Raw genomic sequence first — 21607 nt, 5'->3', positions numbered from 1 at the left:
TTAGATTCTTAGGATATTCATACTACACACTGTTTCTCCCTCCAAGTCCTCTGAAGCTTTGCTACTGTGGGATTTCTTTCTGTATGCTGTGAATATGTGTGGCTCCCATTGGATAATAAACAAAGTAGTTTTGGCCTCTGGCAAGAAAGCTTACAGTCAGGCTGGAAATCCAAGCAGATACAGAGAGAAGAAAGGCAGAGTCAAGGGATATACTAGCCGCTGCCAAAGGAGCAACAAGATGCCAGCAGACTGGCAATGCCATGGCCATGTGGCAACATATAGATTAATAGGAATGGATTAATTTAATATGCAAGAGTTAGCTAGCAAGAAGCTGAAGCCATAGGCCATATAGTTTGTAATTAATATAAGCCTCTGTGTGATTATTTTATAAGCAGCTGCAGGACCGTGGGGCCAGGCAGGACTGAGAAACTTCTGGTTACACTTGGCCAATTTTTCTAGAAAAGAAAAATCATGATCAGAGAACTGGGTCTTAGCTCCTTGAATCTGGCCATCGACTATAGCCAATAGAAGAACCTGTGCCTCTTATGACTTCTCTGCTACCCCTAAGCACACTCACTAACATACATTTGCAGGCAGAATCTGTAGTAACTTTTATTGTTTATGCTATACCTAATATTTAAAACAATGAGAAAAAAGGACACATTTATTGTAATTAAATAATAAAGTTAATGACACTTTGATCATGCCACCCAGTGTCACTGAAGATTTGTGTTTGTGCATGGTGCTAAACTTGGAGCTAGGGAGATGCTAATCTTAATTGTTTCTAGTCTTTAAATGTTTTATTTATTATAACCTGAACTCCTGACCAAACTGGAATAAACCAAAGCCCATCTCTGACTTCAAATTATTATTAACAGTTCCTGCCACTGTGAAAAGTGTCCCATTAATCTGGATGCAAGAGTTGGATAATTAATGACATGCTTTACTGAATGCGTGCAGCATGTTGGCTCTGGGAGGCTCAGCTAAGTTATGTGTCTGGTGCTTTAAACAACAAATTTCTAGTAAATCTTGACATTAGTTTCAAAAATTGGGAAGCAATTAGAACAATGAATTTTCCTTGAACTAGGACCACATTCATAGTTACAACACCCAATTTTGAGCACTATAGAATTTTGCACACATAAGCTTAACAACAGTAACCTGCATTAAAGGTTTTGAGAAATGAAATTCATTATTTGGTACAGAAATGCTTTTGAAATCAAGGTTAGATGTATTCAGACCTAATTTTATTGACTGTGGTACACCAAACCAAGGTGGATAGAAGTCTACTGGCCTGTAGAGCGCTTCTCTTCCTCTTTTTCATGATAACAGCCAAAGCCAATCCACCCCTTCTGGAGTTGTAAGCTGGGAACCTTCAGCCAACATTTGGCTCATCTGACTGTTTGTCTACACCAAGGATTGGCTTTTTCAGTAAAGACTTAAAAAGTAAATATTTGGGGGTTTGTGTTGTCCATATGGTATCTGTCTCTCGCTGCTCAGCTTATTCCATCATAGCACAAATGTGGCCATAGACAATATGTAAACAAATGAGAATGGGTGTACATCTGTAGTTATTAACAACAAGAAAATAGTAGCCAATCCATGGCTGTATTTTGCCAAGGCCTGGTCCAGACTCTTTTGCCCTTTCTATCCAACTTTTTTCTTGTTTCTTGAGCACTGGAGAGCTAAAAAAAAAAAAAAAAAAAGAAAAAATTGACACTTCATGGTTTGTGACAAATCAAATGCTTGATATTTATATTAGGATCATTTTGCTTATATAAGAAATAAATGGATTTGTTATGAGTTTATTCTCAGAGTCCAACTTTGTCTCTTTGGAAAGCAGTGATTCTTTTATGAACATCACTAAACCGGCTGGAAGAATTTACCCAGTCCCACGTACCACTCTGGTAATTGCTTTGTAGTGTTAACTCTCGTAGTCAATGAGTGCAGAGGTCTCTCCCATCTGACCACTTAGTTCAAATGCTTGCTTACCCTATGCTATAACACTCTCATTAGCAAAATCCCTTGAAAACTAATACACCAAAAGATTTTTCAAGCAGAAATTCAGAATATATTCTTCACACACACACACACACACACACACACACACACTACCACCCCCACCTCCACATACATGTATAGCGCTGGAGTTTCTGTTCTATTAGTGGAAAAAGAAGGAAAAGAGGAAGATTTCATGGATGTGTGCAACCTCGTGGCTATTGAAGAATAATGTGACAATGTCTAAGTTTGGCTCCAAAGAAAGCAGGTGTGATGGTGAACATGACTCAGATGAACAGAGATATGAAGCCAAGAACGATCTGCATGTTCTGTGTTTTCCAGGCACACAACACATCCAGGAATAGTGACTGCACATGCTTGGCCCCTTTGAAGCCTGCCTCTGGGATGCCAATTTAATAGAAATATGAAGGCTATGAACACAGCAGTGAGTAAAATGAACCTTCCCAGCATCTGTCCAGTTTGCTTTATGCAAACCCTGTGGCTTGCTATTAAGGCAATCTTTAAGCAACTCTAAGCCTAATGCACGCGTCAAATGGCATCTGTCCATCCCTCAACTCAGTCATTTTTCTGTTGAAGTTTCACTTTTTTGGGATGTCATATAGCTGGGATCATACAATATGCAGCCTTTTGAGCCTGGTTTCTTTCATTTCTTAATACACATTTACCTTGCCTCCATGTCTCTCATGTAGTCTCTTAGGGAGATTGCTAGGTAAACACCACACATTCTGCACTGCTGTTAGCTCAAAATTGAAGTGAAGATTGTATAAGGAATTTTGAGGCTGCTTCTAATCATTAGACTCACCAACAGCTTGGCTCTTATTATGATCATCTAGAAGCAAAAATTAAAAAACAAAAAAATAATCCCCACATACATGGTTTCAAACATAGACCAGTCTGGGGCTATTGAACACATTGCTTTAAAACGGCAATTGTGGAAATCCAAGGAAGAGCCTTCCCACCCAGAAATTCTTGTCTGTCCTGTTCTTACCAGCCTGAGGGTACCACACAACATGCTGTCCTGTGCCAGGAGAACAACTGGCTCCAAGAGCTATGGCCGAACTAGGAAAACCCCCTGTGGGTCCTTATTGAGACTTACTGAGTACCAACCACAGCAGAAAAGAGGAATATCAACCCCATAGCAAATAAATGACTTTTCAAGGTACACCCAGCTGAGCAAGCCATTGCTAGGAACTTTACAGAGTCCTGGGCAAGATGCAAGATAGTCCATGTTCCAGCAAGAACCTCCTTCCAAGGGTGAGCCGCTGCTCTGCAGGCGTGACCAGTCTCCCAGCACGTCCACTTCCAGAACCTTTCCTTTCCTGGTTTTAATTTTAAAACAAACCTCAGAAACTGTCTGAGGTTTGGGCTTTCCTCCCCATGTCCAGAGCACTTTACCTAAGCCTTCTGAACACAATGCACCTACAAGAAAATGAGTCAGCTTGAGAGTGCTTGAGCTGGAGACGCAAAGCTTAGGATCATTGCCTGATTACAGACTATTCATCCAATTACCAAATGACTCAAGCTGACAAATACTCATGAAGCCACTAGATTGAAATTGGTTGCCTACTATTTTTAGTGTGTGTTTGGTTTGGTGTTGTTTTAGAACACTTTTGATTTTGCTTCTTGAACACTGAGCAGAAGGTATAGAGATTTCCCACATAATTCCAGTCCCCATGCTTGCACAGCCTCCTCTTTATCAACCTTCTCCCTTACAGTGGCATATTTGGTACCATCAGTGAACTTATTCCCATGAATCCTTATCATGCCTCATTCCTCATCTCCATTATGGTCCTTGTTCTAGGTCAGTTTTGGTTTTTTGTTTTTGTGAACTTGCTACAAGCTAGAGTTATCTGTGAGGTTGGAATCACAGTTGAAAAATGCCTTCATAAGACTGCCTGTAGAAAAGCCTGTGGGGCATTTTCTTGATTAGTGATTAATGTGGAAAGGCCCAGCCTATTATAGGTGATGCCACCCTGGGCTGATGATGCTGAACCCTATAAGAAAGCAAGCTGATGCCCCTTTCAGAATGGGGTTGGGGGAGATGGTGACACATAGATGGGAGGTGGGGGAGGGAATAGGAGGAGAGAGGAGGGGAAAATGTAGTTGGTATGTAAAATAAATGAAAAACATTTAATAAATAAATAAATATCACTTTTAAAAAATAGAAAGCAGGCTAAGCAAGCCAGGAAGAGCAAGCCAGTAAGCAGCACCTCTCTGTCGCCTCTGCTTCAGTTCCTGCCCTGACTTCCTTCAATAATGGACTGTGATACAAGAAGGCTAAGCAAAAGAACTTCCCAAGTTGCTTATAGTCATGGTATTTCATCAATGCAATAGAAACCATAACTAAGACAGTGTTCTTAGAAGTGTGTATTCTGCAACTTGATTAAAGGTTTAGTGACACTCATCTACCATCACAGTGTTGTACCAAAGATGCTCTGAAATCTCTGTGCTCCCCCAACCTTCCCTCCCCACTTAGCCTCTGGTTGTTTTGCTGTCATGGAAGTTTTGCTGTTTCTGGAACCTCATACAGTTTTTCTCATACCATACACACAGCCCTTTGAGCCCGGCTGCTTTCATTTCTTAGTATTCATTTATCTTTCCTTGTCCTCTCATGGCGTGGTAATCTATTTCTGCTTAGTACTAAGTAAGGTGCCACTATCTGGATGTACCTCAGTTTACCATTCATCTACCAAAGGACATCTTGGCTGCTTCCAAATCTTGACAGCTTATAGTCCTTAGGGACATAAAATGAATGAGCATGAGGACCAGCGTCTTGGGAGCTTACCGTTCGGTTGTGGAAATAACAGGTATTATTTACTGAGCCCACAGTGTGCCAGGCAGAGACTATGCTTCATCTTCTATTTGAGTTGCTCATTTTATTCTTACAAATTACCCGATAGGGAGGCCTTCTCTACACTTCCACATTAGAAAACCAGAGATTAGGGTCAGATGACTTGAGAGTGACACCTGGAGCATGGCATTTAAGGAAGTCATGAAATCTTCCTTTTAGGGTCATGAGAAGGCCGCTCCTATGTGTGCAGAGGAAGTTAGCCCTCAAGTCTAGTCTTGTACAACCCTACCGTGTCCCAGCCCTGCACAGACTCCAGTGACTTGACCAGTACACTGGCCATACACCCAAGATATACAACTCTTTTTTTAAATTTCTTAGTTTGTTTTTCATTTTATGTGCATTGGTGTTTTGCCATGGTGTCGGGTCCCCTGGAACTGAGTTACAGACAGTTGTGAGCTGCCATGTGGGTGCTGAGAATTGAACCCAGGACCTCTGGAAGGGCAGCCAGATGGCTCTCAACTGCTGAGCCATCTCTCCAGCCTGACATATAACTCTTATCCTATTCTTACCACTACTGCTACAATCCCTACGTGGCTCAATGGCATGTCAGAAATGTCTTTCTTGGGGCGCTTGAGCAGACAAGCTGGGAGCTATAACAAGATAAAGGTTAAGTGGTCTAGAGGAATAAGGTGGTGGTAGGCTGGTGGCACAAAATGGATGCTCTCTCTGCAGCCCAGAAAGTCATGGGTAAAGCTCTTATTTGGGGAAAGGTTTTTTGAAAAAGTTATTAAGATCTCTCTCTCCCCCTCCTCTCCATTCACCCCTCTCTTCTCATGTAATGCAGTGTTTGGTGCATGCATGCATACAGAAGCCATGGATGGTACCAGGAGTCCTCCTTGATCGTCCTTATTCATTGAGGCAAAGTCTCTCAGTTTAACCCAAGACTCATGGACTGGGCTAGTCTGGCTCTGCAGCTTGCTGTGGGGTGTCCCCATCTCTGCCTTCCAAGTACTAGAATTACAGGTGAGCCATCATGACAACCCAACATTTACATGGGATCTGGGGATCTGAACTCTGGTTCTCACATTTGTACAGCAGGAGCTTTAACCACGGAGCAATCTCCCTGGCCCTGATAATTAAGGTCCTGTAGAGGGAGATCAACCTGAATTACTTGGGTGGCCCCTAAAGTGGGTATCCTTTAAAAAGATAGAAGATGGGAAAACTCAGACTTAGTCTCTTGAAAATGGAGGCAGAAATGAGTCTTGAAATCACAACGAAAATACCTGGAGCCACCAGAACCTAGAAGAAATCAAGGATGACTCTTTTAGGGACTTCATAGGGAGCACTGCCCTGCTGACTATCAAGCCATCAAGCATGTGATAATTTGTTGCAGTGACCTAGAAAATGAATATACAGATCAACATGGTCTTTGAAGAACCAGGAATTGGAGAAAGCCCCACCAAAACAAAGAGAGACGAGTAACAGCTCAAACAAGCTCGGTATATGCCTGTCACGTGGGGAGGTCAGCTCCAAAGGCCTTGAGTGGCTGGATCGGGTATATACTAGACTTGAGAAGAAAATGGTGGCGTTAGGTATGGCTTCATATCTAAGAATGCAACATGACCATACATATTGTATTAGAACTTTCCTGGCTGAGAGTTGGCCCAGATAGTCAAATGCTTGTCACACAAACTGGAGGACCTGAGTTCAATCTACCAGCCAATTAACTCCAGGATCAGTGTGATATCCTGACTCCCCAAAATTGAAAAGGATACTTAATGTTCACCTCTGGCCTACACAGCATCCACAGATATAAACATTCACACACATAAAAAAATAATAATAAATAACTAAAAAGGACCACATTAGTCACTTTCTGGTTGGTAGCGTCAAGTCCATGGCAGAAACAACCTAAGGAAAAGTTGGCTTGGTTCACAGTTTCACAAGTTTTGGTCCAGCACAAAGGGGAAGGCATGGTGGTGGGGGCAGCTCCCCCTGTAGAGCTTCCAGACATGGAAGCCGAGGGCAGGTCAGAACCAGGCACAAGGGGAACTTTCTACTTCTGACAGCCAAGCCTCACTTCTGAAAGCCTCCACAGCCTTCAAAGTAGATGTTCCAAACGTGGGCCTAGGAGGCCATTTCTGACGAAAACCATAAAGACCTTGTCAGCATCTTCAGGAATTCCCTCACAAAACTGAGACTTCCCATCATCCTTCAGTCTTCTCTGTCTGTGTGAGATGAGGATTTGATTCCAAGCGTGCATTTGCAGCCCATCTTTTCTTACTGGAAACGAGCAGCTGTGGCTGGACCCCAGGCTAAACAGTGACTTCCGAGATGGCCCTGGGGAACATGGGAGGCATGGGTGCAGTCACAGGTGAGGAGTCCATGGTGCCACAGCACGAAGGAGGAAAGGTCAGCAGAGGACCTTGGCTGAAGTTAGCGAGGAGAGAGGATGAAACCAAAGAGCTCAGAGCTGTCAGTTGAGAAGGAGGAAAAAGAAGAGAGTCAGAGACTGTAAGTGTTAGGGTTAGGGACTGGGGACAACGGTGTGTTTCAGGGAGCTACTGGGGACCTAGTCTGGCTCTGAGAGCCACAGGAGCTCAGTCCCTCACTTCAGAGGTGCTTACAATACCCACTCAGCCCCCAGCCAGTCAGGGGACCACAGACCCCCAAAAGGCCTTGATGTTAAGTGTGGCTTCTGGCTCCATAAAAGTGGGCATTGTCTCAGACTATAGTGCAAACCGGTCAGTGGGAATCGACACCAGAGGAAGCAGAATTTCAGGCAAGAAAGAAAAGATGAGCCTGTGTGCGTGACAAGAAAGCCTTGGGAAACTGCCTGGCTTTATTTTAATGAACACTACTTTGTTAGTTTTTAAAGGCTCAGAGTCACTCATGTATTCATCTAATGACGGCTTAGGTATGGCTAAGCAAAAAAGCGGGTACAGAAAGAGGTGCTGAGGAAACGGGGCAGAAGGGAGCCTCTTCAAAGTGGAAAGATCACGGTCACAAAAGCAAGCAAAACCAGGGTGCAACAGCAAAAACTTGCCTCTATTCCGTCCACAGGGGAGTGCACAGCTGGGTGGGTGGGTCAGCGCAAACCAGAGGAATGAGCGAATAAGAGTGAGAAGAGACCCTTCAGGTAGTGAGGCCACCACCCACCCCACCCCACCCCACTCCACCCCTTTCCCCACCCCCGCCCCTGCAAGCCATGCATGCCTGCTCCAAGTTAGGAACTCTAAAACTGCCTTCAGACCAGATGACATCGCTGTCCCCAGCGCCTTCCTCCCACTGCTTACTCTCCACCACCTCCAGGGAGCTCCCCCTCGGCTGTCTCCCCTCCAGTATGGACACTACCCAGAGCGTGACAGCATACAGACCTGTAAAGGACAGCACTGTCTCTGGGCGTGAGCACAATGGCCTGGCTGGCCACTCTACAGCCTTATCTAAAGTGAACCACCCGCTTCCTGCTGGGCTCAGCCCCCGGCCTTCCAAGGTCTCCACAGAGTAGAACTGCATCCAAACCTCGCTGACTTGGCCCGGCCGCAGGTTGTGTTTGCTGTTCACCGAGGAGTTTTGTGGAATCTAGACTCATTTTCCACTGAGTCAAGGGAAAGTAAAGACAGCAGCAAACAAAACATAGCTTCCTGATACTTGCTGTTTACTCTCTTCACAGAGCCATGTTGGATTTTCTTGAGGGGACGTTTCCACATTTCTATCTCCCCACCTTTTGTTACATGCAAGTTTACTTGGGGGTTGTTAGTTTCAAGATTCTTTTTTTCTAGCACTATTCAGAGAAAGGTTTGCTACTGCTTGTGTGCCTCTGGTGACCCCACTGTCCCATCTATCTAGTTACATCAGCGGATGTAGGGGAGATGATGAAAATGTGAAAGAATTGGGGGTCTGGGACCTGTGCCTGGCACCAACACCCCCTTTCCCTTCCCAATCATGTGGACATGTGACATCAGAGTTAATCCCTGGTACACCCTGGCCAGACAGGAAAAGCTACCCAAAAGGACAGAGCAAAGGTGGCCCCGACATCAGATGTAACACACACGGCATGTCTGTGTGTCCTTTCTCATAACCACTGGGATGCCAGGCATGTTTGGACAGAAGGCCTGAGTGATGGATGGACCATTCCTGGGTGGACCAAGGCAATAGGTCTTCACTGTAAATTGGTACTTGGCCCTTCTCACAGCCCACATGCTGCACGTGTTGTCTCTGTCCAAAAACAGTGAGAACGACTTCACTTTCCTTGCTGGTGTTTTGCACCACAAGTCAGTAATGGAAAAAACATTTACCCCGTGGCCAGGGATGCTCAGAACATTAGTACTACAGCCTATCAAAAAAAAAACGGCTGAGAACAAACCCAAGCCCGTTAACTGATGGGTTGTTGTTGTTGTTGTTGTTGTTAATGAATAATTGAAACAGCAAGACAGACTTATTTAATTTTCACAATTTAAAATTTGAGAATTGCATAAATATCTTTCAAAAGCCATCAGTATGAAAGCCGCCCTGTTCTTGTAAGGAAGAGAAATGAAGCAAAGTCACAAAAAAGCCACCAGCTTCCACTGAAGGGAACTGCTGTAAACTGAGATACACAGAAGTCTTACCCGCCCCACACTGCTTTAGTATGTGACCTTATGGAGGCTCTTTAACGGGGGAACTCTGATATAAGGGGAGCCATTAGGGTATCTGGTGTGCCTTAATATTAGAAGGGAGAGGTTTGGACACAGACATATACCGAAGGTCATGTGAAAGCACACAACAGCACCATCAACAAGCAAAGAAGTGTCTGAGACCAGCAGATAAGCAGGGGGCAGGCTACCCCTCCACCCTCAACAGGGGAACCCTAATGTTACCCTGATTTCAATTTACCACTGAGCTAAATCCCCAACCCTAAATGTCTGTTTTTAAGTACCCTAATTTGTCACAGTAGGTTTAGCAAATTAATACAAGGGCTTTTGTCTCCTTGGGCATTCGTCAGTTATATCCAGGAGCGGTGTGTAAGAGTCCACGCTTGGGCTGGAGAGACGGCTCAGCGGTTAAGAACACTGTTTATTCTTCCAGAGGTCCTGAGTTCAATTCCCAGCAACTACATAGTGGCTCACAGCCATCTGTAATGAGATCTGGAGCCTCTTCTGACCTACAGGCATATGTGCAGACAGAATACTGTATACATAATAAATAAATCTTAAAAAAAAAAAAAAAAGATTCTACTCTTAAGAGGACACAAAAGAAGAGACAAAAGCCCCTACTCCTGCCCACCATACAAGCTGAAAACACGGCTTCCTTCTTCCCAGCCCCAGACAGGTGACACTACGTTCCCAACCCTGAAGTAGGGTGTGGGGCAGTTTTAAATGTCCACCAGCAGTGGTGCCATCGGACACAGTTAGAGTGGTACCTGTGCCATCACAGTGTCGCCAGAAACCGGGCCAGCCAGCTGTTTGGCTTTACTTGGACTCCTCCCACTGATTCTGTGGGCTTCCCAACACTCAGATCCATGCCAATGAGCTGAGAGCCATACCCATCCTCGGTGCCTCCAACTGTGTAATCTGTGTATTGTATTATATGTCTGTATATCGTTCATTGTCTGCCTCTCTACCTACCCCTGCCTGCCATCTGACCAGCCTCTTAAGATCAGTGATCTTGACTGTTAGAACACCACTGTTAGGTGTTCAGACAGGCATACCTCTAACATGTTGCAGGTTCAGGTCCAGACTGTGGTAACAATGCAAATACGGCAGTAAAGTGAATAGTTCATGTTTTTTATGTCCCAGTGCACATAAAAATTGTATTCTCACTATACCTTAATTTATTACATCTGCAATATAATGCCTCTAAAAGATATTATACTTTGTAAGTAGTTTGTTGCAGAACTAGTGAGATGGCTCAGCAGTTAAGAGCATTTGCTGTTCTTCCAGAGGTCAGTTCCCAGCATGTATGTCAGGTAGCTTATAACTTCTTATAACTCCAGTCCCAAGGACTCTGACACCATCCTCTGGCATATGGGGGCATCCACACACATATGAAATACACATACATACACACACAAAAAATATAATAATATTTTGTTGCTAAAAAAATGCTAACAACAGTAAAAAAAAGGAAAGAAAGAAAGAAAGAAAGAAAGAAAGAAAGAAAGAAAGAAAGAAAGAAAGAAAGAAAGAAAGAAAGAAAGAAAAGAAATCTACTCTTTGCCGGGCGGTGGTGGTGCACACCTTTAATCCCAGCACTTGGGAGGCAGAGCCAGGTGGAGGATCTCTATGAGTTCCAGGCCAGCCTGGTCTACAAAGTGATGAGATCCAGGAAAAGGCACAAAGCTACACAGAGAAACCCTGTCTCGAAACCACCACCACCACCACCACCACCACCCCCCCGCCCAAAAAGAAAATGCTAAAAACATCCTGAGCCTGCACTGAGTTCTAATCTTTTCGATGCTGGAAGGTCTTGCCTCCACGGAAATGCTGCTGGCTAGTTAGGGTGGTGGGTGCTGAAGTGGGTGGCTGTAGAAAGGTACTGCAGTGAAGTGTGCTTCGTCCACATCCTCCTTTCACAAGGGATGTCTCTGCAGCGTGAAATGCCATTTGGTAGCAATTTGTGTACAGCAGGACTTCTTTCAAACTTGAAGTCAATCTCTGAACCCTTCAGGCTGCTTGCCCAACTAACATGATGGTACTAGTGTAAGGCTGTTGCTGTCTCCACAATAATCACATCCCACCACCAGGAGGAGAGCCCACCACCAGGAAACACTTCCTTTGCTTGTCCACGTGAAGCAACGCCTTCTCCATCAAGGTTTTATCAGAAGGTGACTGCAGTTCAACCACAGTGTCAGGCTCCACTTTTGATCTCAGCTCTTCCTAGTCACCCGTTCATTTTCAATTTTTTCTTTTTAAGAAACTTTAAGGTGTTAAACCCAGGGCCTTGTGTGCCAGGTAAGTGCTCTGCCACTGAGCCACCTCTCCAGCTCCAATGGAGCTCTCTTGCTATCCCTGCTGCATGAACAGTTTTCCCCGTTTGACATTTGGGACTCTCAAGGTCATCCATGAGGGCTGCTATCAACTGCTTCCAAACACCTGTTAATAGCGATGATTTGACCTCTTTCCATGAGTCAAAAAATATTCTTCTTTCTTATTTTCTTTTATCTGTATGGCGTGTGTATTGTGTGTACATGTGTGTGCTTGCCTGTGGATATATGTGTGGAGACCACAGACAGATATCAGGTACCTTACTCTATTGCTCTCCCTGTTATTTTTTGAGACAAGATTACTTACTGAAGCAGGATTGCAGAATCACAGTTAGGCTGTCTGGCCAGTGAGCCCCCAGGATCTGCCTGTCTCCACCCCCACAGTGCTGGGATTATAAATGTATGTCACCATGCCCAGCTTTTATGTGGCCATGGGGTTCAAACTCAGGTCCTCATGCTTTTGTGGACCCCCCCCCCATGAACATTCTTAATGGCATCTAGAATGGTGAACCCTTTCCTGAACATTTTCCATTTGCTTTACTTAGGTCTAGCTCCAGACTCATGGAATGCATTTTTAAATAATAAGACTTGGATGTTCAAAATTATTACTCAATCCATAGGTTGCAAAACGGATGCCGTGTTAGAGGCATGAAAGCAATGTTAATCTTATACATCTCCATCAGAGCTCTTGGGTGACCAGGAACTCTGCCAATGAGTGGTAACATTTTTAAAAGAACCCTTCCTCTGAGCAGTAGTTCTCAACAGTGGGCTTAAAATAGCCAGAGCCATGTTGTCAACAGATGTGCTGTCAACCACGCTTTGTTGTTCGGTTACAGAGCCCAGGCGAGGGACTGAGTGCAACTCTTTAGGGCCCCAGCATTTTTGGAATGGCAAATGACCATTGGCTTCCACTTAAAGTCACCAGCTGCACCAGCCCCACCAGGAGAGTCAGCCTGTTCTTTGAAGCTTTGAAAGCAAGCGTTGACTCTCTTCTCCAGCTCTGAAAGCCCCAATGGCGTCTTCTTTCAGGAAAGGCTGTTTACACTACTGCTTAGCATAGCTGTCTTCTGGACTTGGCTCCAGCTGCTCCGGGGACTCATGCTGACTCCCTTTGCACGTTCATGTGTGGAGACAGCTGCTTTCCTTAGATCTGGCGAGCCAACTTCTGCTGGCCTCAGCCTCGGCCTCAGCAGCTTCCGTACTTCTGTCAGCCTCCCCAGAAGCGCAGAAGAAACCAGCACTTGCTCTTGGCTGAAGGAATGTCGTCATGCATGCATTCACTTTTAGTTTCCTTCAAGAACTTTCACTTTTGCTAGTGGCTGGCTGGCTGGTGCACGAAGCCCAGCTTTGGGTCTGTCTAAGCATTCTCCATGCCTTCCTCCTCATTTCTCTGTGAAACTCTTCTAAGATTACTGTAGAATAATTAATAACCCTGGTTTCAATATTGGTGGGGGGGGGCAGTAGAGGGAGAAAGATAGGGAAAAGCCAGTCAGTGGGACAAAGACCAGAGCATGTACAGATTAAATTGGATCAATATGGCAACATTGGAGACACCCCAAAGCAGTTACAATAGTAGTACCAAAGATAACTGATCTTGGGTCATCATAATCAATACACTGAAAACCTTGCTAAAGTGTGAGCTCCTACAGGGTCACCATATGCATTTGGTTTATAAAAATGTAATATCTGTGAAGCATAAGAAAGCATGATGTGCTTGTAAATGTTTGTTATATAAGTGCATCTCTGAAATCTGTATACAACAGCCACTAGGTTCCCTCGTCATCAAATCCTACCCTATTTTTTTTCCTTAAGCATAATTCCTGGTTGCTTGGTTCCTCTTCTCTCTGCTACCATGGAAACCAATAGTCCAGAAACAAGTTGCTTCTCATCAAGTCGGGCAACATATATTGCATTCCACAGACACAGGGACATGTGCCTATGTCCTCCACAGCCAGAGTCCAGGAAGTACTAACTTGGCAGCTTAGCATCCTGGAGGCAAACAGCTGTAATCTGTAGTGCCCCATCAGTTCAGGTGGCCCTAAGATCTCCAGGAGGTCACACGGTGTGCTAAGGGGCTACCCTGGTGAGCCACTCCATCTATGAATGCCCACAGTGACCACACAGTCTGTTCTCAGAGGACTCTTGAGCCACGGAACTGCAAAGTCATAGTTCTTAGTTCCCCTTTACTCCAAGGAAACTAAGGCCCAGTGAGATGACTGCCTCACCTGAGGTCACAGAACAGAGGCAGATAGCCCTGAGTTATGGAGCCCCTGCTATCCTGCTGCCAGAACACCCTTTGGAGGCTGTTGTCTCAGCCCTGTGCCCGAAAAGGTTGGCAGGGGACATGTTGGGGCAGACATAGACACCATGGAAACCCTAAAGTGTGCACTACACACACACACACACACACACACACACACACACACACACACACACACACAAAAACATTATAACCCTAGATGTAATTTTTGAAGGAGGCTGAACTCTGAGCTCCAGCCCTCTGAAAGTCTTTGAGAAATAACAAATAAAAAATAATCCCATCTCTCTGGAATGACGTAGGTGTGGCTATGTCTAAAAGCAGAGATTAGCTGACCCCAGTGATCCCGCTTAGCTTTATGACCATGATGAACTATCGCTGGCCCAGCAGGCTAACTGCTTAGAGCATTATTAAATCTGTTTTTAATAACACCACCATCCCAGGACCAAGCCTTGACCATCACTGCAATAAAGGTTCATCAGCACAACTGTCAGAAGCAGAGGTGGGAAACGAGAAGGCCTCTTGTTCTACAGTGTGGGGCTTCTAGTCACGGAGTGCCTGGGGAGGGGTGGGGTGCTGGAGGATTTATCTCTGTTGAGTTCTGCAGGGTAAAGAAGAAAATAATAGATTCCGTACCACTGCATCAGGCTGATAGTCCAGTCTGAAAATGGCTTAGCAAAGGGGTTGAGTACTCCACTCACTGGAGACACTTCAGCAAATGTGCAAATCACAAACACAGTCAGGATTCTTAACATGTCTAAGAAATGAGAAGTTGGATGGGTGCCTTAGGCTGTTCTCAAAAATAGCACCTATGGAGGACAGTGACACTGAATTGGAGATCCAAAAAGTGCTTGGGCATGATCCGCAGAGACTGTGAAACCAGGAAGAGTCTAGGAGACCAGAACCTCCGAGATAGTTGAAGCGCAGCAAACCTATGACAGGGGCAGAAAGTGTGGCCAGAGGAGAGGAGAGAGGGTGGACCAAAGAAAACAGCTATACCAGTGTCCAAACGTGAATGTCAGGAACATTTGGCCAGCTGGCTGGGGCCTCAGTCCTGCTAGTGATGACAGCCCCCACCAGAATCCAGGCCTTTCTGTATCTGATAAGATGGGTGGAGTTCATGTGGAGCCAAAGAACAGCGAGAGTGAGCCTGGAAGGCCCTGGCTTCTGAGGGTGGGCAGATGGATGGGAGGAAGCCAGCTCAGGGTGTGCTCACTGGCGGAGGTGGGTGACCTGGGTCCCATATCAGTTTACTTGGGCACAGAGTTTCTGAAGGTTTCACAGAGCTCTCCATTGGTGCTCCCACTAGGGAAGCCAGCAGTGTTACAGTGGGTGGCTCCAAGTGGCCCCATGGAGAGGGGAAGCCAGGCAGAACCATACCTGGTTCATGTTCCCAACAACCCAAGCAGGACTGAACATATAAGTCCCTGGGAAAGGAAGGGCTGAGGACCCCATGTGAGCAGATGTGGCCAGAACTTAGATTCCTGTCTGCATATGCCAGGGAAGCATGGGAGGAAGGAGACCCAGGCAGAGTGCTTTACAAAAGATCCCCTGGCCCTCAAAACCCTATTGCATCTCCCCAGTTCACTCCCCATAAAGGCCAAAGAACTTCATCTCCCTCTCCTGCTCAGTGGCCATCGACCCATTTCCCTGGTACTCCCTTGTGCTGGCCCCTCTACCCCTGCCATTTCACACTTCCACATCCGGGCCTCTACAGGGATGGCTACTGTAACAGAACACTCTTTCCCCAGCAATCACAGGACTCACCCTTTCCCTCCATCAGGTGTCAACTGGTCAGCAAGTCCTTGACTCAATACTGAGATGACACTCACTTTCCTTTGTTATTCACTGTACTTCTAGATGAACAATCAGTGTATCACACTTCTTCTGTTTATTGTCTATTCTCCCAACCAGAGTGTCAGCTATCTGAAAGAGGGGTGGGCGCCACTGATGTGACCTCCCACAGCTTAGTGCCATGTCCAGTAGGTGGTGTCTATACATGCACTGATGATGGATGGATGGATGGTGGACAGATAAGCGAATTAAGGAACTTCCAAATGAATGGTCAAGTAGATAAATAGATGGATGACTAATTAATTTAATTAATTAATGGAAAATGTCTAGTCTCTGCCCTTGAGACCCTTATTATCTGGTGGAGTAGGTCTCTTTGTGTAGATTAGTGTGAGAAAAACACATTCCTCTTAAAATATTTGAAGTCAAATGGGAGGAGTGAGGTGGCTCGGGGATTAGGAGCACTGGCTGTTCTTCCAGAGGCCCCGGGTTCAATCCCATCAGCCACATGGTGGCTTGCAGCTCACAAGCATCCATGACTCCAGTCCCAGGGTATCTGGTCCCTCTTCTGGACTCCAAGAACCCCATATGGTGCATATGGTACACATACATTCATGCAGGCAAAACATCCATACACACAAAATTAAATTAAATTAAATTAAAACTTTAATGAAAATAATTGACATTTTTCTTCAACATGGTCATCTCTCCCTTCCAGATCCCAAGCAGGAAAGTTTACATCTCTTGGTCCTTTTCCCCAAAAAATAATCATAGTCATGCTGGAGCCTAACTGCAAGGACTCAGGAGGAAAATCATCTATGACCATGTGGTCCTGACCCAAACCAGCTGGGCCTGAGAACAGGGAAGGATGCTGAAAGCAGGCAGAGCCGCTGTGCTAATGGTGTCTGGTGCTGGGGCAGGGCTAGCAAGTGCTGGTGACACCCAGGCATGGGGACTAGGGAGCAAATGCCAACGCTGCCACAGCAGAAGGCTGGAGGCAGCACAGACCAGTGACATTAACACCCTTGAACTATGTGGCGCTCTCAGGGCAGCAACTGTAACTACTACTTAAGGCCCTCACTGTGCTAGCTAACTAAAGCTGGATAACAAGTCACCCCGAACTGTAGAGACTTGAACAATGGCCTTAATTAGCCTGTATTGTCTCTATGGGTCAGAAATGAGGTACGATTTGGCTGGGCAGTTCTGGCTCTGAGTGCCTTGTGCAGTTCTAGGGATGAATTCATGCAGAATCTAGACCCATGGGCTGGGGAGACGGCTCACTCAGTAAATTGCCTGCTGCCCAAGCATTGAACCTGAGTTCAATCCCCAGAAGCCAGACAATTTGAAAGACCCTGTACTACCAGGTCCAATTTCATCCAAGAAGCAGTTATATAAGAGGTGTGTTGACCCTTATCATCAACAAAAAGGCTGGAATGTCAGGTCCAAAGGAAACTCCACTTCCCCTAATTCTGGTGCCCCATTTCCATCTACCAAAGCAGCCATTTCCTTCTCTGTAAGAAGGCACAAACGGCTCATATCAAAGCTCCTGGTGGCCTCTCGCCTCTCTCAGCCTTGCAAATACCTGCTACAGAGTCTGTGCTGACATCCTGGCTCTTCTCACCCCTCTCCTCCCTAATGGCTTCAGCTCACGGGATTCCCTCCCCAGCTTCTCATCACTACATAGCCCTGCCATTTCGGTCATGAGCTTTCTTGATTCTCTCCCTCTCTTGATCCTCCTCTCTCATGCCTCCCCCACCTCCTCTCATGGTCTAATCCAGTCTGATGGCCATGTTCAGCAACTCTCTCTCCCTGTTCTGGACTCCTGCAGATGCCTCTGGCTCTATCTCCCTCTGGTCTACAATAAAAACCTTCCCTCAACCATAGCTTGGAGTAGTCATGCCCTCACTGTATACATTTGCTTGTATGTTTATGATTTCAGAGCTGACCACATAGTACTGGATGACCAGTTGGGGCTCCCAGCACCCCTTAGTCCTTTGTCTCCTCCATGTCACATGTCTTCTATCACCCTGTTTTTTTCTTCCCCTGTTCTCTTAAAACCTACTTTTTCCTTTTGGTGGTCTACTTTCTAGTTTTACAATCTACCCCTCCATGTGTGTGAATATATAAACTCTGCATCTGAGAGAAGAGAGAGAAAGCCCTGTCTCAGAAACTAGTCAAAGGGCACCCCAGATTGCCCTCTGGCTTCCATGCACACTGGCACACACAAAATCGAGGCTGAACTGAAGCTGCAGGGTCCCCTTTTCTAGGTGGCTCACTTAAATGACTGGCAAGTTGGTACAGTTGCTGGCTGTTGGTCTCTGTCCCTCTCCATGTGGACTTCTCCACAGGAGACGTGTGCTCATGCATGGCTTCCTGCACCACAGATGCCAAGGGCCAGGGTACTTTTCATTGTTCAGTTTTGTTTGATATGGCTTATTCATTTATTTTTGTCTTACTATGTAGCCCAGACTGGCCTTGAACTCCCAACCTCCATGCCTTCTGGTTCCAGCTCTGGAATTACAGATGTGCACTTTGAGTCCAGCTGTAATGCTCTTTGACCTAGCCTTGTACTACCACCCCACCACCACTTCCTCTGCATTCTATTCATCACCCAGGCCATTCTTGGATCACTATAGAAAAGGGCTGTGCATGTACTGAATACCGTGAGGACCACTGGGAACTTGCTTGGAGCCCAGTGCCTGGACTGGTTTTTGCAACATCACACCATTGCCTGAAGATGGGGCTCACTGGGTGACCAGCCACGAAATCTTACTCACCTGCCTCATCTGATTGGACCTGACATGACAAGAGCCTTTCCTACCGTGTTCTCCCTCCACACACCTGGGCACACAGGCAAGTCCACTAAGACGATGAACCGTGGGCCGGCCGGATGGGGCTGAGACAAGAAAAAGAGACACTGTGCCAGGGTCTGCGCTGCATGTCCTTGGCTCCTCTGCCCATTCGTTCATCTGCTGAATTACTTGCAGCAACAGTGTGCAAGGGGGCTAGTGGTGACTCAGATTTGCACCTAAACTTTAGACACACACTTTATGTCCGGGAGGGGGGGTGTGGGGGGTGGGAGTGGGGTAGTATCTCAAGGGCCTGCTGGGAGCTCAGAGGAGAACTATGTGAAGCTTGTGCTGGGGTAGATCAGGAGGACTTCACAGGGGAGGTGTAACTCTACGCCTCAAGGAAGGTAGGACTCTTCCCAGTGCAGCCAGACAACCAGACAGAAGGAGACTCGGTGCTGTGCCGCACACTGTCACGTGGCTGTTCATAAAAGTGGGCAAAATGAAGAGCTCCAAGGGAAGCTGGTGACCTCCCCAGCAGAGTCCCAAGGCCCTGGAACAAGGACACCTTTGTGTCCCCAATACTCACTGAAGCTTCCCAGGAAAGGGGCAGCAGCTGAAGGCTCCAAGTCGAGGCTGTTTATCTTTTCCTAATTTTTTCCTTTAAAGCTCATTTATTGTTACAATTGATTTAAATAGTTTAATTACCGCAAAGACCTGCCCCCTCTCGTCTCCCTGATGTCAGAACACCATGACATAAGTGCCCTGGAGCCATGTTTAACCTTCCCAGCTGAGCCCTACATGGAGCCCTGGTGTTGCACCCCAGTAAATGTGCATGCTCCTCAGAAGAAAGAGACCTAAACCTTGCAAAGATGAGTCTCACTGCTCTCTGTGAACCTCCTGGAACCACCTGTCTCCAGAACTCCCTTGTCCTCAGAAACAGTGAGGACATTTCCACCCTCCTTTGTCACCAGTGCCTTGCCTGCTGCCCAGATGTCCTTCCCCCGTCCTCAGCACCATCCTTGGCTAAGCAGTGGAGTGGAAAGTCCTCAAGCACGGCAGGGTTTTCATTTTCTAGTTCGCTTATGTCCTTGAGTCTTATTTTAAACACGGGCTGTCATGCAGGATCTGTGTTTCTGTGTAAGACATTTAACACACTTGTGTTAGAGCATGATTGGTAGGTATGCACACCTACACACATGCATGCAGACTGTGAGGTTGTGGTGGAGTTTGCCAGGGCCCTCCAGCGCACAGGCTTCCTTTCTCAGCCCCCCTTGCCTATGTGTTGGACCAACATGGCTAGTTTGGGTGTAAAAGAGATTACCTCTGGATCTGTGCAGCTTGGCTGAAAACACCATGGAAGTGAAAGCTGTTATTGACTACATTTTTGAGAGATCTCTCGCTCTGTCTCTGTCTGTCTGTTTCTCTCTCTCTCTCTCTCTCTCTCTCTCTCTCTCTCTCTCTCTCTCTCACACACACACACACACACACACACACACACTGTGGTAGCACGGAGAAGTGAGGTCTTTGGGTAGCAATCAGGTTCAGGTGAGGTCATGAAGACGGGAAACATGGGGGAGAGAAAAGGAGACAACAGAATGGTCTAGTGCATACACTAGTATACCTTCTCCATTTTCTTCAAAATAGAACAAACATAGCTTACATTTGGGGGCACATGAAAGGTAGGAAGAGGGCTCTCACCAAGACTAAGTCTGCCAGCACCCTTGGTCTTCAACCTCCCAGCCTCTAGGATAATGAGACAAATGCCTGTTAAGCTGCCTGTAGCTGGTAGCTTGTAGAATTTTGTCACGGTGGCCAGAGCCGACCAGAGAGCAGCCTCAGGAAGGTGTGTTCCAGATGATACAGCATCAAGGCAGGAGAAGACTGTCCAAGTCCTACAGGTACGTTAAGCCGCTGAGACCTTCAGGTCTATCTGTCGTGTCTCTATGCATCTATCATTTATAAAATAATGTCTATAATGCCAGGGCACAGGGTTGCTGCTGGGCCTGAATTAGGTAATAACTGCTAAAGACAATGTGTCCATTTTCTCTCCAGTAACTCAGTTAAACTGAATGGTACCCTAGGGATGCCCTGCTTGCCTGACAGGCTGCAGATGCTGAGCACAGGGACTCTGGCTTCAGTGACATTTCAGTCCAGTGGGGCACTTGTATGAACCAACACAATCTATATAACATGGTCATTGCGTGATGGGAGTGTACAGTCAGGATGGCGAGGCCAGTTGGAGGCCAGTCCAGCAGCACTGAGGGGAAGAGTTAACCGAGTCAGGGTTGGCCCAGCTGAGACAGCTTGGCTGTGAATGATGGGATATGCCTAACAATGGATGGCCCTGGTCATTAGAACATTCCTAAAGGGTGAATTCTCTGAGTCTACTTTGTAACTTTGAGAAAGCAGCTAGGGAAGGTGTGAGGCTCTAGGGAAACATGAGAGTCTCCTTCGATCTTTGCAAAGCAAATTCAAATTCTGATTTATTTTTATATCTCTAGCATAATGTCCTACTTTCTTCTTCATGGTTTGGGAGGAGCCCTCCGCACAGGGACAGAGAGCTTCTGGGGCAGCAACCAATCGTTCGCCTCCAGCTTCCTGAGTGTAGGCCTGGTCTTCAGCTGGAGCTCCACAAACACTGGTTGAATCTAAAGAGCCCTGCGGACTTCCCTAAGACACCGGGAACATCCCTGGGGCTGCTGACATCCTCTTCCTTTTCAGGGCTGTTGCCCTAGCTTGAACCTCTGGGAATATTACCGTTGGTCCACACTGCCCCCCTGCGGTCATATTTAGGAGATACATGTTCTCAGGAGAACCTTGGACCAAATGGCCATGTTCACCTCTTTCACTGATAACATCTCAGAAAAACTATTATTTTAGCCTTTGTGCCTTAAGCCTCTATTTGCCAAATGATTGTTAATAACAGGTCACATCTAAAGGGAAATGGCAAGATGTGACAAACCTCTGCCAAAGAGCAAGTTTGCTAGGATGAT

At 46.2% G+C, this 21607-nt stretch overlaps 1 protein-coding gene across 3 annotated transcripts in view; it reads left to right on the top strand.

The window, feature by feature from the left end:
• Nucleotides 1-7971, top strand: part of Nipal2 (NIPA like domain containing 2) — a 99703-nt gene extending 91732 nt beyond the window's left edge. Inside the window, exons 11-12 of one of the 3 annotated variants that reach the window (XR_004946800.1) lie at nucleotides 2341-2443; nucleotides 5679-7971. Coding sequence is in view for 1 of the 3 variants with exons in the window: in XM_036208725.1 (XP_036064618.1) it covers nucleotides 2341-2363 (23 nt within the window). In the remaining 2 variants the exon portion in view is untranslated. Of the gene's footprint in view, nucleotides 1-2340; nucleotides 2757-5654 lie in introns of those variants that run through there. The other 2 variants (XR_004946799.1, XM_036208725.1) reach the window with 2 other exon arrangements.
• Nucleotides 7972-21607: the final 13636 nt, after the last annotated feature.

This window comes from Onychomys torridus, chromosome 16, assembly GCF_903995425.1.
Source record: "Onychomys torridus chromosome 16, mOncTor1.1, whole genome shotgun sequence".
In the NCBI taxonomy this organism is placed as follows: domain Eukaryota; kingdom Metazoa; phylum Chordata; class Mammalia; order Rodentia; family Cricetidae; genus Onychomys; species Onychomys torridus.
Note: the sequence above shows the minus strand (reverse complement) of the source record. Positions and strands in the feature narration are given on the sequence as shown.